Here is a 14,448-nt window from a genome sequence, read left to right as displayed (position 1 = left end):
CAGTTTTTGTTTTGAAGTAAGATGAAATTCGTTCTGTAGTGAAAAAATCTCTTCTAGTGTTCATCTTGGAAGTCTAAATTCAGGTGAACAGACCAATTTAGTGAGCTCCACTAGATACTGGGTAGACATTTTCTTCCTGCTGTATATTTTGGCCTTATGTTGAGGAGTTTGATTTATTATTAAATTATTTGTGTATGCAGACTTTAATCTGTACGTATTTTATTTTGATGTATTAGGATTTGTAAATATTACTGATTTTTAAATATTATTTATGCACATACTTAAAGGACTGGTCTATCCAGAAGAGCAATTGCTAAATAATAAATGTTACTTTTTAGAAATAAATTGCAAGATCATGAAATTGTATATCCCTCAGGGTTATTTTTAAAGTTTTTTTTTCTCTTTTCCCTTCAGATTCAATTAGCAGTAACTCTAGTTTCATGTACTATAGAACTAAATCTACTGTAAAAAGAAAGTGCTGCAAATAATGCTTGAGTTGAAGCAGCTAAAACACCCACAGAACTGACTGTCCATATTCATCGTAACTTCAAATTGGAAACTCTTACTGTTGCACTTTTAAAAAGTTGTTGGATTTTTAATTCTATTTATTTTTTTTCTTTCTTCATGAAGGTTGTGCTGAACGGTCATCCCAAATTGGGTAAATAATCCTGTGCTGTATATGTATATACAGTATAATACTAAGCAGATGTGGAGTCCTTTTTATGCTGCAAATTTTTAACGCTTATGTTGGTCATCGCAAAATGAGAGAGCTCAAGTTCTGTAGGATTTCTCCCCTGAAATTCTGAATTGTAAACTTAGGTTTTTGTATGTCTAAGGGAAAGCTGTGGGTTTTTGACAATTTTTAGAGTCTTGAATATGTTAATTTTATACAGTAAAGCTTCAGGTTTTTAAAACTATTTTCAACAAACTGCAGCTTGTTTAATAATTATGTGAATCAGAAACTACTCAGTTTGTCATTCCTCAAGCCTAACACAGATTAAAATGTTCATCATTACAGCACTCTCTAGAAACTCAGCTTCCTTTTTATTTTTAGATCTGAAATGATACTACATCTTTGTATTTAAAATATGTATTGCTGCTCTAGAATGGTACCCTGTTGTCAAGAGGCATACATAAATAACTGTACAATAGAATTGTAAATAGACTTGTAAATCATTTTTGTGACTGAAGCTCTTTGAAAATAAAATTAAAATGAACAGATATTTTAACTCCTTTCATTAGTTTCATGAAATTGTTTTTAATTATTCTGTATAGAATTAGACCTAAAGCTCATTGAAGAGCAGAGACTTATTCCCACTGACGTCATGGGTATCTTGATCAGCACCTCTGTATTTTTGAAGGTGGGGGTGGAGAAGTTTGCATACTGTGTGTCAGTGTTCTGCTCTGCAGTGGGATCATACTGACCATAGTTTTACCTGGTGGTTTATAAGAGCTGTTTTAAAGCCAGACCTTGTCCATGTGATAGCAACTTGTTTCCACCTTCCATTGTTCAGATGTTCCTTCTGTTCTTTGACACGTAGGAGGTGATCTTGAAAAGACTCTTGGGCAAATGCTCCTGTTTGTGAGCTGTCACTGTTGTCATGGTCATCTTCAGAAAAATCACATGGAAATGAAGAAATCTTTTCCATTTTTGGGCTCACCTTCCATTAAAACATTCATTGGCAGAGCACATTATTTTAAACTTGAAGACAAAATACTTGAAATAGCTGGTCACTTAATAACAGAAACTTAATCTTTCAATTTCAAGCTACTATTTTTGAAACTTAGCTTTTTGAAACTTCACTTTTCTCTTTCAGAATCTTTCAGGCTCTAGGTTTTGTTGTCATGTCACTCCAGAAGACTTTGAGTTAAAACCAGAAACCAAATGTGTTGACCTTGGAATGCTTAGCCAAAGCATTAAGTAAAAAAAAATTAGTTCCTTACTGAAATTTCTTTGACTCCAATCCTGCAAGAAAGTAAGTCAGAGCAGCTTTGTGAAGGTACAGTCGCTTGGTTGTTTAAAGTGGGTGTGTCCACTCCTTTAAAACCTAATGCACTGTGGTGAACCTGTCTAACAAATTTGAAATTTCTGATCACAGTTTGCATGGAAATGTAGATTTCTGACTTCACCAGATTTGCATTGGGTTGACTGAAGCCCATACTCCAATATCACTGTCAAAAGAAGCTCCAAGTGGTTTTTGTGCCGTTGTGCATGTGACTTAAAACTTTCTCCTGTTCTGTGAGTGGCCTCAAATTGTACTTTTGGAGTTTCATACAACCTATGGAAGTTGGTTGCTTGCATAAGTAATTGTAGGCAAAAATCTGCTCTGAAGCTTAAAATATTCTTTGGCCTTTCCCAGTAGTTGGGCAAATATGGGTAAAAGTGTTATCTAGAGGATGCGTTTTGCTGGTTTACTTCCCATTTAAAGTGCAGAGTCATGGTGAAGCCTGATTGCCTGCTATGCTCCCAGTAAGTTCCTCTAAAAAGCAGATAAGTTTCTAAGATACAGCTCAAAATTCCTTTCTCATGCTTCTGTGAGTTTAGGAACTTGGAAGAAAGTAAAAAAGGTAAGCACCCTCTGTAAGTGATACCTGTGCTCAGTGTTCTGTGAAACTAAGTTCAAAACTGATTTGAGACTTTTAATATAGTAACAGTATTCATGTGTTGCTTCTGGCATCCTTTTGTAGTCTTGAGAAACATTAAGGGCGTGGCAGAAAGGGAAAGAGGCTGTAGATCAGAACGTGGTAAATGACCAGCCAGGCTGGTGCCCTTTCTGGAATGCCAGGTGTCTCACGTGAGGGTTTGAGAAAATTCTCATACACGGGAATGTATAGTTATGACCTTTATTGGGGATATTACTGTATTCTGTACTGTTAAAATCTTCAGTTATGGAAATTTAAATATTTCTTCAAAAAACACCATCAGCAGCTCTCGATGTTTGAGACCCATAGGATTATCCAGTTGTTGTGCCAGTCACACATGTGTGTGGCCTTCATCTCTTGCAAAGAATTTCAACCATTTCATTGTTTGCATGTAAAAACAAGCACTTTCTGCACTTCCAAGCTCTAACCTTGTCTTGTTGTATACTCCTACCTTTTGTTATGAGACCAGGAAAACAGACATCAAGTGTTATCCTGTTTCTTATTTTACAGACTCTGGCCTGCAGTCATGCCCTCTGAGGGACCTACATTTGCAGTCTATAGCATAACAGTTTCAGGGGTTTTTTTCCGCTGTTTGGTTCTCTATATCCTTACTTCTCTTGTCTCACTGAATTTTGTAGTTCTGCTGTGGTCTTGGATTGAGTTGGTGCAGGTTGAGATGCCAGTCAGAGCTTGAAACAGAAATTTCTTAGTCTGTTTCTGCATGGAGGATGCCACTCATGGGGGATTGGCTGGATTACAAGTTTATTGAGGTAGAAGCATCACTGGTTTCTGAGAGAGAGTCAGTTTGGAGGGTGCAGATTACTAGGAGGGTGAGATCCTCTGAAAGATTCTTCTTTGACATGGAAAAAGAACTTTGGAAGAGTGACATCTTGTGCTCTCTTTGTGATGCATGTCTCATTCAGTGAGCTGTGGAAGGCCCAGTAAGATCTTGTTTTGTGGCACTGTGTTGCTGGTAGTTGATACCACTGGATGCCCTGTCCTTCCCTTCCCGAGGAAGGGATGCAGATTTTACCAGACCTCAGTAATCTGAACGTAAACAAAATTTTTTTAAGTTTGTTTTTTTCTTTTTAAGCACTCCCTTTTGATTTTTTTTTTTTTTTTTTTTAATGCAGCAGCTTGTTTGGATCTGCAGCTATTTCGGGTCTGTATGGTATGGTATGGTATGTTCTTGTCAGCAGTTCAGGTGCATGAGAAGCTCTGCTGTTCCTCTTGACTTAAATGATGGGAGTTGTACCCATGTCTGTCTGTGGGGTTGGTATAAAAGACCTTCGTCCTTGCCCCTGGAAAAAGGGTATGCTGGGATGAAATCCTCCTCTCACACAGTGTTCCTGATGCAGAAGACAGCTATTCCAGTTATGTCTGTGGAAGTTGTGTAGCTATTCCAGCTGTCCCAGCTGCTGCTTATCCTGCTGCTCAACCAGGTGTTTGACATCCAGGTTTATGATGCACTTGGACTTCTTGATTTCACTAAGGAAGTATTTCTAGACTGGATTTCTGTTTAACTTACTCTTTTAAATATTACCGTTTATAGCTACAATGATTGCTTTCCTGTTCCTTTTTTTGTTTGGAAATCTATACAACTTTCCAACTTTGTGGTATGTTTCACGCAGATCTACCTGTATTGCTACAACTTTCTATCTAACTTCGTGGCACTTTTTTCCTCTCATTTCACTGTATTTTTAATACCAGGGATTAACTTGGTGTTGCATTAAGCTGTTGAAATGAGACTTGTTGTTTATCAGGGGGTGTCCTGTGCCACGTGGGCTCTTGTGTGTTATTTAAGGCTATGTCAAAAATAGCCTGTTGCTTCTTGTGTGTTCCTGGGCTGTTCCAAGAAGAGATCACTTGAAAATGCTGAGACATGATTTAACTGAACTGTGCTGTTTTGCTTTTTGCCACTTAAAATATAGGATGCCCTTTTTACCTCCATTATCTGTTTTTGCAGGCTAAACTTTATTTTTAAACCTCAGATAACCCACAATAGAAAAATACTGTGGGTGCAGGACCTTTTGATAATTTTTAAAAAAGATTTTCTGCATGTACTTTAGTATAATGTACTAAACCTTGTCTAGTGGAAGGTGTCCCTCCCACTCCATGGTTGGAACTAGATGATCCTTAAGGTCCCTTCCAACCCAAACCATTCTGTGATTTTGTAATGCTTTTCTGTTCAAATAAATACATATATTATGACTACTTAGAGTTTCATCATGGTTTTTATATGCTTTCTTTATACTTGACTAGTACAAACATAAACAAGGAATACTTGATTTACAAAAGACCTTTATCTGTACCTCTCAGTGTAAGCTGAGCAGCTTATAAATATTTGCAGTAACAGAGATTTTGAAGTTTGCTTTCAAGCCAAGAGAAATTTTGCACACATTTGCAGGTTTTATGATATAATCACACATCTTTGTGAGCTGCTAAGTTATTAACTACTTGTGATCAAATCCTGACTCTCTCTTATCTCTTGTAACAGCTAATGTTTCTGGCAGTTCAACAAGGATGTTGGTGTTCCGTTTGTCACTGATGATCAAGCTTTTCTTCCAGTTGGATGCATCAGTTTGTCCTGAGAAGTGTGACTGCTCTTCAAAAAATGCAATTCATTGCTCAGGTCCCCACCTAAAAGACCTGGCATCTTTAGATCTGCCTTGGAACATGACACAAATCCACATAACGAACACTAATGTGCCGTACTTGCAGGATGTTTTTTCTAGGATGGTGGAACTGCAGCATCTCATCTTGTCTTCAAACAACATCTCTCTGGTTTCACCAATGGCTTTTAAAGGGTTGAGAAATCTAAAAGTCCTCAAACTGCTAGATAATAAGCTTGTTGAGCTTCCTCCAGAAGTGTTTGATGACATGGTGCAGCTTCAGCAATTGATCATCGAAAGTAACAGGTTGAAATCCATTGAGGAAAATCTGTTTGACAAACTAGCTAGTTTGGAGGAACTTTACTTGAACAAAAACCAACTAACAGCACTTCCCAGTGACGTGCTGAAGAATCTTACCAAACTCAAAGTACTGAACTTGTCAAGAAATTACTTAGCAGCACTGCCTAGAAATATATTCAGTGCATTAGCCAGGCTTGAGAAGCTGATGCTATATTTTAACAGGCTGTCTTCAATAGAGTCTGGTATGTTTGATAACCTGACGGAGCTGCAAGAACTCTTCCTGCATTGCAATAACATCCAGTCCATCGCCCCTGATGCATTTCATTGTCTTCACAAACTGAGGCGCCTGACGCTCTCCAGAAACAAGCTTGAGGTTTTGCCTTCTGGGCTTTTTTTGCACTTGCATGACCTGTGCAAACTGACCTTATACAGGAACCCACTGAAGTATCTTCCAGAAATACTGTTTGGAGAAATGAGGCATCTTGGTAGCCTGTGGCTGTATCACACAAAGCTCTCAACGATACCAGATTTTGTGTTCAGTAACTTGACAAATTTAGAGCTTCTTGTGCTGAGTTTTAATCCAGAGCTTACGGTTCTTCCTAGGAATGTGTTCAGTGGCCTGCATGAACTGCGAGGCCTTTCTCTGCATACAAACAATATTTCCAGTTTGCCAGAGGGCATATTTCTGAGCCTTCAGAAACTGCAGAACATTTCCCTCTTTGATACAAGGCTTGAGGTTCTTCCTAGAGACCTCTTTCATAATCTCAAGCACCTCCAGAAGGTTTACCTGAACAGTACTAAGCTGCAGTCTCTTCCTGCAGACTTCTTTGCCGCTTTACCTGAGCTGCAAGAAGTTGTTCTTGACGACAACCCTTGGAAATGTGATTGCCAAATTCTTGGCTTCCGAGAGTGGCTCCAAAAGAGCACGGAGATAGTTAAAGATGTGCCATCTCTAATGTGCCACAGCCCACTGGCACTGCAGAATATTTCTCTTGTGGCTCTAACCATTGATGGCCCGAAGTGCCTGCCAACCACAGCCATTACCTATCAGACGTTCAGCTCAGCTTATTCCCAGACCTTGACGTCTCCTGTGACGGAGCACTTAAGATCATCTTGGGAGATTTCTGTAACAGCAGTGTTTGACATGGAAAGCACCACACCCACATCAATTCCTCCTGAGACTCCAGGTTTTACCTACTCCCATGTTGAAGATGTTGGACAGCCTGGGTTTCGTTTCTCAGATGTTCCAATACAAACTTCTCCCAGCGTCATAGCACGAACTGACAGTGTCAGAGGAACAGATTTAACTACACTTGTCTGGTGGGATGAGTTGCCAGCCCACAGGAGTGCTAAACCCTATTTTAATACCAGAATTGCTTATTGCCAGCTATTCTTGTGCCTTCACAGTTTGATTTTAGCACTCCAGACTGTAACCATTGTGCTCAGTCTGTATGTGATGGGTAAAACCAGGCAACTCTTGCACTCCAAAAATACTCCTGCTCAGCCTGTAGTTCTGATAAGATTGTTAAGAAGATAAAGCATACTAGCCCAAGAGAGGATTAGAAGCGTTGCCTTGGATGCAGTTTAAGCAATTGATACTCGATTCAGATCTGGATTACAAATCTTCATAGCAAGAATCATAAAGACCTTGGCTTTACAGCATAATGAAAATATGCTTTTATGTACATCACAGTTTTTGCCAGAAGTGGCTGTAATCACTGTACATTGCTACAGCATCTGGTGCAGGAACCCAGAGGGAGAGCTGAAAGTGCCTGTGGTCACCTCAACATGTCCTCTGTGGGTTTCCTGCTTTGGCCCTCAGCCCTGTGCCTGCTCACACTGCTCCAGTGGGGTGGCATTAACATAGGGAGCTCTACACAGGAACATGGCTTTAACTGTGCTTTAGAGAGTGCCCAAAGTACTCCAAATGCTATTATGCCTTATACTGCCTGTTTTGTCTCCTTATTGAGAAAACAAATGGTATTTTTGGGAGGAGATGCTGGGAAGGACCTTTTAACAATGGGAGTGTGGGTGGAATGGTACGATGCAAGTGTCTTAGTTTTTGTTCTCTGTCCTCAGCCCCTTTCCAGGATGTGGCATGAGGAAGGGGTACCATTTAAAGCTAACAGCAGAGGAAGATGGTGAGATAGGAAGTATAATCTTGATGTACTTTATTGTTTGTCTGGGGAGGGGGAGAGTTGGAAACTTTGTAAAGTTACTACAGCTCTGAATTTGAAGTAAACACTTTCATCCTTCAAACTTTGGCCAGTGGTCTGAAAAAGCAAGGTGTGATGTAGGGAATCTTGAAACCAGAATAACAGGCAGATGCCCAGAACTGAGGCTGGGCTTCACAGGAATGTATTAGATTGGAGCTGGTCTTGACTGAGGTGGGAGAGAAAGGCATGGTCTCTCCTGGGTTGGCTAGCCAAACAGGCATGCAGCCAAGCAGCAGGGAGCCTGCCTGAACTGAGGGCCCTGAAGTGTCACCACTGTTTTGAAGCTGACTGGGGAACGTACACAACTCCATCAGCTTGGAGTGTGCAGTAGCATTTTCAGTCTGGCTATTTTTTACCTTATTACATAGTGCTACTCCCTGACTTCCAGGCCTTTCAAGTGTTGATATGCAGACAACTACAAGGCAATAATGTGGGTTTTGGCCTTCATACCAAAATGCTTATTATTATTTGAATTATATAAATATTTTAGCTTGTAAGTAGACTGGTAGCTGTCAGACTGCCTGTGCTTTGGTAGCTCTTGGATTTAACTATTACCTTTTAATTATGTGACTTAGCTTGTTCTTAAAAGCTCTGATGTTGTGCTTGAAAACCTTTGGATGTGGTTCCCCGGCTCCTTGGGCCAGAGAGCCTGTACTCCAGGAGTCCTTTTTTAGTTGTACTGACTTTCTAACTATTGAGGGCGTTTCTGGATGGCCTTAAAATGGCACAATACAGACCTGAGGTGAAGAAAGCTTGCATTTGCTGCAGATTTGTGGCTGGTTCCCTTCTGTGTGTTACTCTAGGCAGTGAGAATAAAGTATTACTGCTTTGTTTCAGGGCATTCTGCTGCTGGGCTTGAATTCCTCTTCCAGGTTGTGAAAGGAGACAATGTGACTCTGTGATGTGAAATGACCATTGTCTTGCTGTGAGGTTTAACAAAATTTAGTAAGCCTGGCTAAATGGGAGTTAGAGCTATCTCTAAAGAAGCAGAAATGCCAGTCACTACAACTGGTGCAAAGCAAACTGTGACTGGATTCAGAAAACAGATGCTCCAAAATTTTTATTGCAATACATTTGAGAGAAGCACAAAACTAAGAGGAAGCTCTCTTGGTGGTGGATCTGGGTGGTTGCATGCTGGTGTTTAAAAGGAGACAGTTGTTACAAATTTAGGTTCTTGTTGGACAGCTGTAATGACCACTTAGTGTTGTGCCAGCTCCAGCGCTGTCATATGGTGCCACGCAGGCATCTGCTTCCAGCAGCAGGAGATCAGTATAATCAAGACTAGCAAGAAAATGGTTCTACAAGCCATGCTGGTGATCATTCTCCTTGGAGAAGGAAATGTTCTCCTGGCTCCAGGCATGCACACTATCTGATTTCTAAGGAAAAGCACCCCTTTGCTCGCCATGTGGGTGTATGACACCCTGATGTCTGGCCTCGGGGAGGGCAGTGGGGCAGCACCAGCTGCTGTTTTTTTGCCTCTGGCCACCCCAGCCCTGCAGAGGGGCCAGCTGGGCCCCCGTGCTGCTCCTTGGCTCCCACATGAAGTCACTGATCTCCGGCTCTGGCACGTGGGGGCTCTGGCAGGCGGCTGCACACAGGCCAGTGCTAAGAGGAGGATGATTCCTCCTCACATGCTGTCATCGGGCTTTCCCCATGCTTGAGCCAGACGGGGAAGTGAAGTCATCAGGCAACAAAAGGCTGGAGCAATGAGAGCCTGGGGTGTTTTACTAACTCTTCCTCTGAGGTGTCCTGTTTTGAGTGCCTGTGATTCATTGTCTCTTGCCCAACAGAGCTCAGCCCTTCCTGCAAAATTCCCTGGCCTGAAAAATCCAAGGATATCCTTATTTATACTCCATCTCTGTTTTTCACGGAGAGGGAAAAAGGTCAGCATGATGCAGCTGAGGCAAGCAGGAAGGGAAAACTGCAGATGCATCTCAGACCCCCTCTGGGCAGCCTTGCCTGGCTGCTGCCTCAAGGCACCGATCCCTTGCCACTGAATAGGAAAGGTTTTTCTCAGTCTCTGCAGCCCAGGCCTCCATGATCTACTGCCCAGCCTTTACCACCAGGCTGGGCTGGGGAGACACTGGGCTGGAAGAGCTGGAGGTACCTAATCCCTGGTCAGGTGGGTCCTGACATTATGGAGCATTGACTGTGTCTCTGCCAGGCCTGGACCAGCAGGTCTTGCCTGGGGCTGCTGACTCGGCAGCCCTGATATCAGAGCATTTCCTATGGATGACAGAGGAGCTGGGAGGAGACGCAGCCAAAGGCATGTACCCTCTGGACAAGGCTGGGGCTGTGAGTGTTTACAGACTCTCACAGTGGTCAGGGGCCCAGAAGCTCCTGCTTTGTCCCTTCTAGGAACGGACAAGCTAAGGAGGTGTCATGCCTCTGTTTTCAGTGCCAAAGTCTGGGTTCACATTCCCTTCTCTTCTGGGTGTTTATGAATGGATAAACCCTGGCACAGCCTCTTGCTTGGGCTATACGGGGCAAGTCCCACTTCACTTCGGGGGGGGGCTGCTGTTCCAGCAGCACCCGGAGCCATCCCCCACCACTCCCCCACCGGGCTCAGCCCCTCTTGTGCAATCTCTGCTGTAGGACTGACGTGCCAGGCTTCCAGCTGTGCCTTTGTGTCTCTCTGGACGGGAAAAGCTTGGGGCAGGGAGCCAGTGATGGCTGGCAGCAGTTCTGCAGCCTGCTGAACACTCCTCTGCTGCCTTCCCTTGGGGAGAGATGGGGTCCCTTCCCCCTTCAGATGTTGGGAAGAGGTCACTGGGGCCCTTCCTGGTGCCTGGGGGGGCTTTACAGAGATAGAGAACAGGGTGAAGCTGGTCCAGCAAACACCTCATAGTGCACAAGCCCCACGCCATCGCCTCCTGCTCCAGCCGGTCCTTCCCCCCTCTCAGAGCCCATCGGACAAGCTCTTTCCGCTTCGGATTATCTCTCCAGGCGGACTTGGCTGCGAGCCCCACATTCCTTCCAGCCTAATGCTGCCCTGAGCCTGCGCCAAGCCCTGCGTGCTTCTGCTATCGCTGGGGCCAGGGCTGAGTCTGGAGGAGACGGTTCTGCTGGTGGGGTGAGCCCCACTGGTGCTTGAGATCCTACATGCCATTTCCCTTGAGCTCCAGGAGGGTTGTGGTGGTGCTCGGATGGAGGTTAGCCTGATGGCCATCCCTGCGACCATCTTGGAGGGACCAGGGCTGCTGCTCCCTCCCAAAGCTCCCACTTTGCATAAGCACTTTCCCAGGGAAAGCAGGATGACCCCATCCCTTGGGTCAGATGCAGAGAGGGCATCATCTGGCCCTGCATTCCCTGAGCAGGGAGCTGAACATGCCACTGGGGCTTGATCATTTCCTCTATTGAGGAGCTCTCTGGTTTGGGTTCCTCAGGGGATTAGGGTGGGCATGGGGTGAGGTAGGGGCTACTGGTGCTTCTCTAAGGGGTAGGGGGGCCCCAGCACCAGTCCCTGAGGAACTAATGCCCCTTTCCTCACCCCTCAGCTCTGGCTTGAGCCTGTGGGTCCTGCTGCAGGGCTCAGACCCAGAGGTGTTCCACTACACTGGAACATGGGGAGGATCCCCTCCATGGCCCTTAGCCCGGCCCTCCACCCTCCTCCTCCACTTCAGCAGTGTTTGGCCTGATGCCCTGGGTAAGCCGGTCTCTGCGAGCACCAGGGGCCAACATGGGGGTTTCTTGTAACGGGGCTGGCACTTTACAGCAGTGGAAAGTGATTTGGGGGGGTCTCAGCACTGCACTGTGGGGAGTGGTGGGGCCTGGGGACGTTCCATCCCACCAAGAGTGCCAGTTTAGCCAGGAGCTGGAGGTGTACAGGGAGCAGGGGCTGAGGGGGGAGCAGGGGCTGCGGGGAGCGGATGAGTGTGCTCAGCTGCTTGGCAGATGAACAATGCACTCTCCCCGCCAAGCCCACAAGCTACTAATTTTAGCGATTACATGAATTTTTCCAAGCAGTCTCGAGTCCCTTGGTGATTCAGAGCCTCTCAGCTTTGCTGCATCCGCCACCCTCGCCGTGGAGATGTACTGGAGCAATGCCAGCACGGACAGACAGACACGGGACTGGTACTCTGTCCTGTAGCAAGGCAGACCTCCCTAGTAATAAGTGACACTGCTCTTCTGGGGCTCCATAGCCTCCTTGGAGGTGCAGGGATTTGGCAGTGGCTCCACAGTATCCCAAGCTTGGTCAGGGGAGTGCAGCCTCTGGCTGGTGTGGCTGGAGGTGAGAAAGGTCCGCAGAGCAATGCTGGATGTGGGGCTTTCCCCCAGCATTGGGAGACTTGCTCCACTCCATCCAGCGCTGTGTGAGCTCCTGGCTATGCGGAGTAGCCTCTCCCTGCAAAATGCTAATTTCACCCTCTGTCATATCCTTATGCTGTCTTGGGAGCTGCCTCTCCCCTCCAGATGTGTGGGGTGTGTCTGTGCTGCTGTCCCAAGCTCTCACACCCTCTGCTTCTCTGCCTTGTGAGTAGCCTGGGGCAAGCTCCCATGCGCTCACCTCCGGCTGCGGGAGTGGTGCACGGGCTTGTGCCTTTATTTTTAGGAATGTCTTGAAAATAAGTCATCCTTCCCAGCCAGAGCCAGGTTCCCAAGGCCCAGATAGAGGCCGGTGGATTTTTGTCAGGGCTGTTAACTGGACTTCTCTGAAACTCTGGGCACTCTGCGTGGCAGTAGGGATCATAACCTGATCACCCCCCTCTTGGGGCGGGGTGTTTGAGGGTACCCACCACTAAATCCCTGGGGCAGCACTGCTTGGAAGGAAGGAGATGAACCCGACATTCCTCTCTTAAATTGGGCTTGGGCATCGGAAGTGCTGGGATTTAGTTCCTCTGTTGCCTTGCTGAAAAGCTGTGTGCTTCTGGGTGAGTCAGAGCGGGCAGGAGCCCAGCAGCGCTGGCAGCGGGCAGACAGAGCCTGATAAGGCTGTGATAAGGCTGCCAGAGCCCTGCTCTCATGCCAGGGCTGCAGGGAGTGGGCAGCTCCCAAGCCTTGACCTCCGGTTGCACTGCTGTCAAGAAAGCGGGGAGATTATTTTGGGAACCATGGTTCTGGGAAAATCTGCTGTGTCAATAGACTGTGAGCTAGAGCACTTGGGGGGTGGTGTTTTCAAAGTGCCCTTCCTCTGTGCCCAAATGTCTGGGTTTTGCCCTGGAGCAGGCAGAGAGCGTGGCCAGGGAGTTGTTTCAACCTCCATGCTCACTCCCCAGCCAGAAAGGGGTCCATGGCCATCCAGCATGTCCTATGGCAGCTGGGGCTATGGCAGTGGTGGCAGTTGCCTCTAGCTGAGGTCCCACTCCCTACCATCTTCCCACGATCCCTGTCTCCTCCCTCCAAGACTGTCTGGGAACTCTGCTCTCCATCCCTGCAGTTTGCTGTTTATCCTGGTCTGGTCCCCTCTCTGAACAGGACTGCTGTCCCTTCCACTGCCCTGCACCCTCCCACCCCTCACAGCACGACACACTGCGGTGTGGGGATGGGGGCCGCCTTCCTCCCCCTTCTCTGGCAGCAGCCCCATGCTGTTCCCATCTTGAGCAGCTTGTCAGCACCAGCTGGGACCTGAGCAGGGGCTGCTGCAACTGGCGGAAACATGGGTGGGCTCAGACGGGATTAGATGTGGTCAGGCAAGTTCCAGCTGCCCCGTGGTTAGCATGGGACTGCTCTGGCTCCAGGAAGCCCAAAGGGGCCACGTATGGTGACTCTCAGCTGCTTCCTGCAGGATATCCGTTCCCGTTAGCTGCTGGACTGGGACAGCCCTGGAGAGGTGGGCAGGGTGGGGAGACCTGGGCTAGGTGGTGGGGACTAAGGGCACCCTGGTGTATCCATGTGGGCTGGAGGGGGCAGGGTAGGGGTGGCATCAGGTGCCCCTGAAGAAGTGGATGGGATGGCTTGGATGCTTCCCAAACACCCCTGTGTGCCAGGCTCCATCACCTGTGTGTCAGGACTGCTGAGGGTCCAGAGCAGCGGCAGCTCCTGAGAGATGGCAGTGTGTGCTGCTCTGGAGTTGCAGGGATGCCTGCAATGGGTGTTCCTCAGTGCCTAAGTGTTCCTCATGGCTACTGGGAAGTGCTCTGGCTTAGGCTGAGGGCTCTCTGAAGCAACCTGACCCCTGGTTGGCACCTGCATAGCCACTGGCCCTGGCGTGGTGCCTGTTTCCTGGCAGAGCTGGTTGAGGTGCTCACAGGACAGAGCCTGGAGTGTGTGCTCGTGGGTGCCTGGCCTGTTTGCATCTGTGGCTGTGGGGGAAATGAGAGCTGTGACATGGGCAGGGTCGGTGTACTGGGGGTCTGCCTGTGCCAGCAGCCCTGGGCAGGAGGTCCTGACACTTGCAGGAGCCACAGATGGGGAGACAAATTCTGTGTTTGTGCTGAGGTGATGCCATGGAGCAGCCCTGGTGTGAAGTGTGCCAGTGAAGGCACACAGCTGTCCCACTGGGGACCAGGGGGGTTCCTGGGGCCAAGCTGCTACACTGGCTGACATGAGCAGCATGTTCATGGGGCCATCTTCTTGTCTTCAAACAAGAGCACGGGGGTTCAGGAGAGGGAAACTCCATCCTTGAGATGCTTGCTCTGCCGAGGAAATAGGAGTTGGAAGCAGCTCTGCTCCAGCTCTTTCCCTAACCTCGACACTGCCCCTGTGCTGATTCATTGATTTGGACGGGTTATATACTG

General features: G+C 46.8%; 1 protein-coding gene across 1 annotated transcript; it reads left to right on the top strand.

The window, feature by feature from the left end:
* The first annotated feature begins 2,462 nt into the window (after nt 1-2,462).
* On the top strand, nt 2,463-7,213 carry LOC135419647 (platelet glycoprotein V-like). The gene is made up of 2 exons (XM_064666280.1): nt 2,463-2,568; nt 5,141-7,213. Exon 2 carries the CDS (start codon nt 5,167-5,169, stop codon nt 7,090-7,092), a length of 1,926 nt encoding a protein of 641 aa, XP_064522350.1. The 5' UTR covers nt 2,463-2,568; nt 5,141-5,166; the 3' UTR covers nt 7,093-7,213.
* The last annotated feature ends 7,235 nt before the right edge of the window (nt 7,214-14,448 follow it).

Source organism: Pseudopipra pipra, chromosome 10 (genome assembly GCF_036250125.1).
Source record: "Pseudopipra pipra isolate bDixPip1 chromosome 10, bDixPip1.hap1, whole genome shotgun sequence".
NCBI classification, from domain to species: Eukaryota; Metazoa; Chordata; class Aves; order Passeriformes; family Pipridae; genus Pseudopipra; species Pseudopipra pipra.
The sequence above is the reverse complement of the archived record's forward strand: the minus strand, read 5'-3'. Positions and strand labels throughout refer to the sequence as shown.

Coding starts and splice junctions, on each gene's coding strand:
- LOC135419647 (XM_064666280.1), top strand. CDS start 5,167: ATGTTGGTGTTCCGTTTGTCACTGATGATCAAGCTTTTCTTCCAGTTG.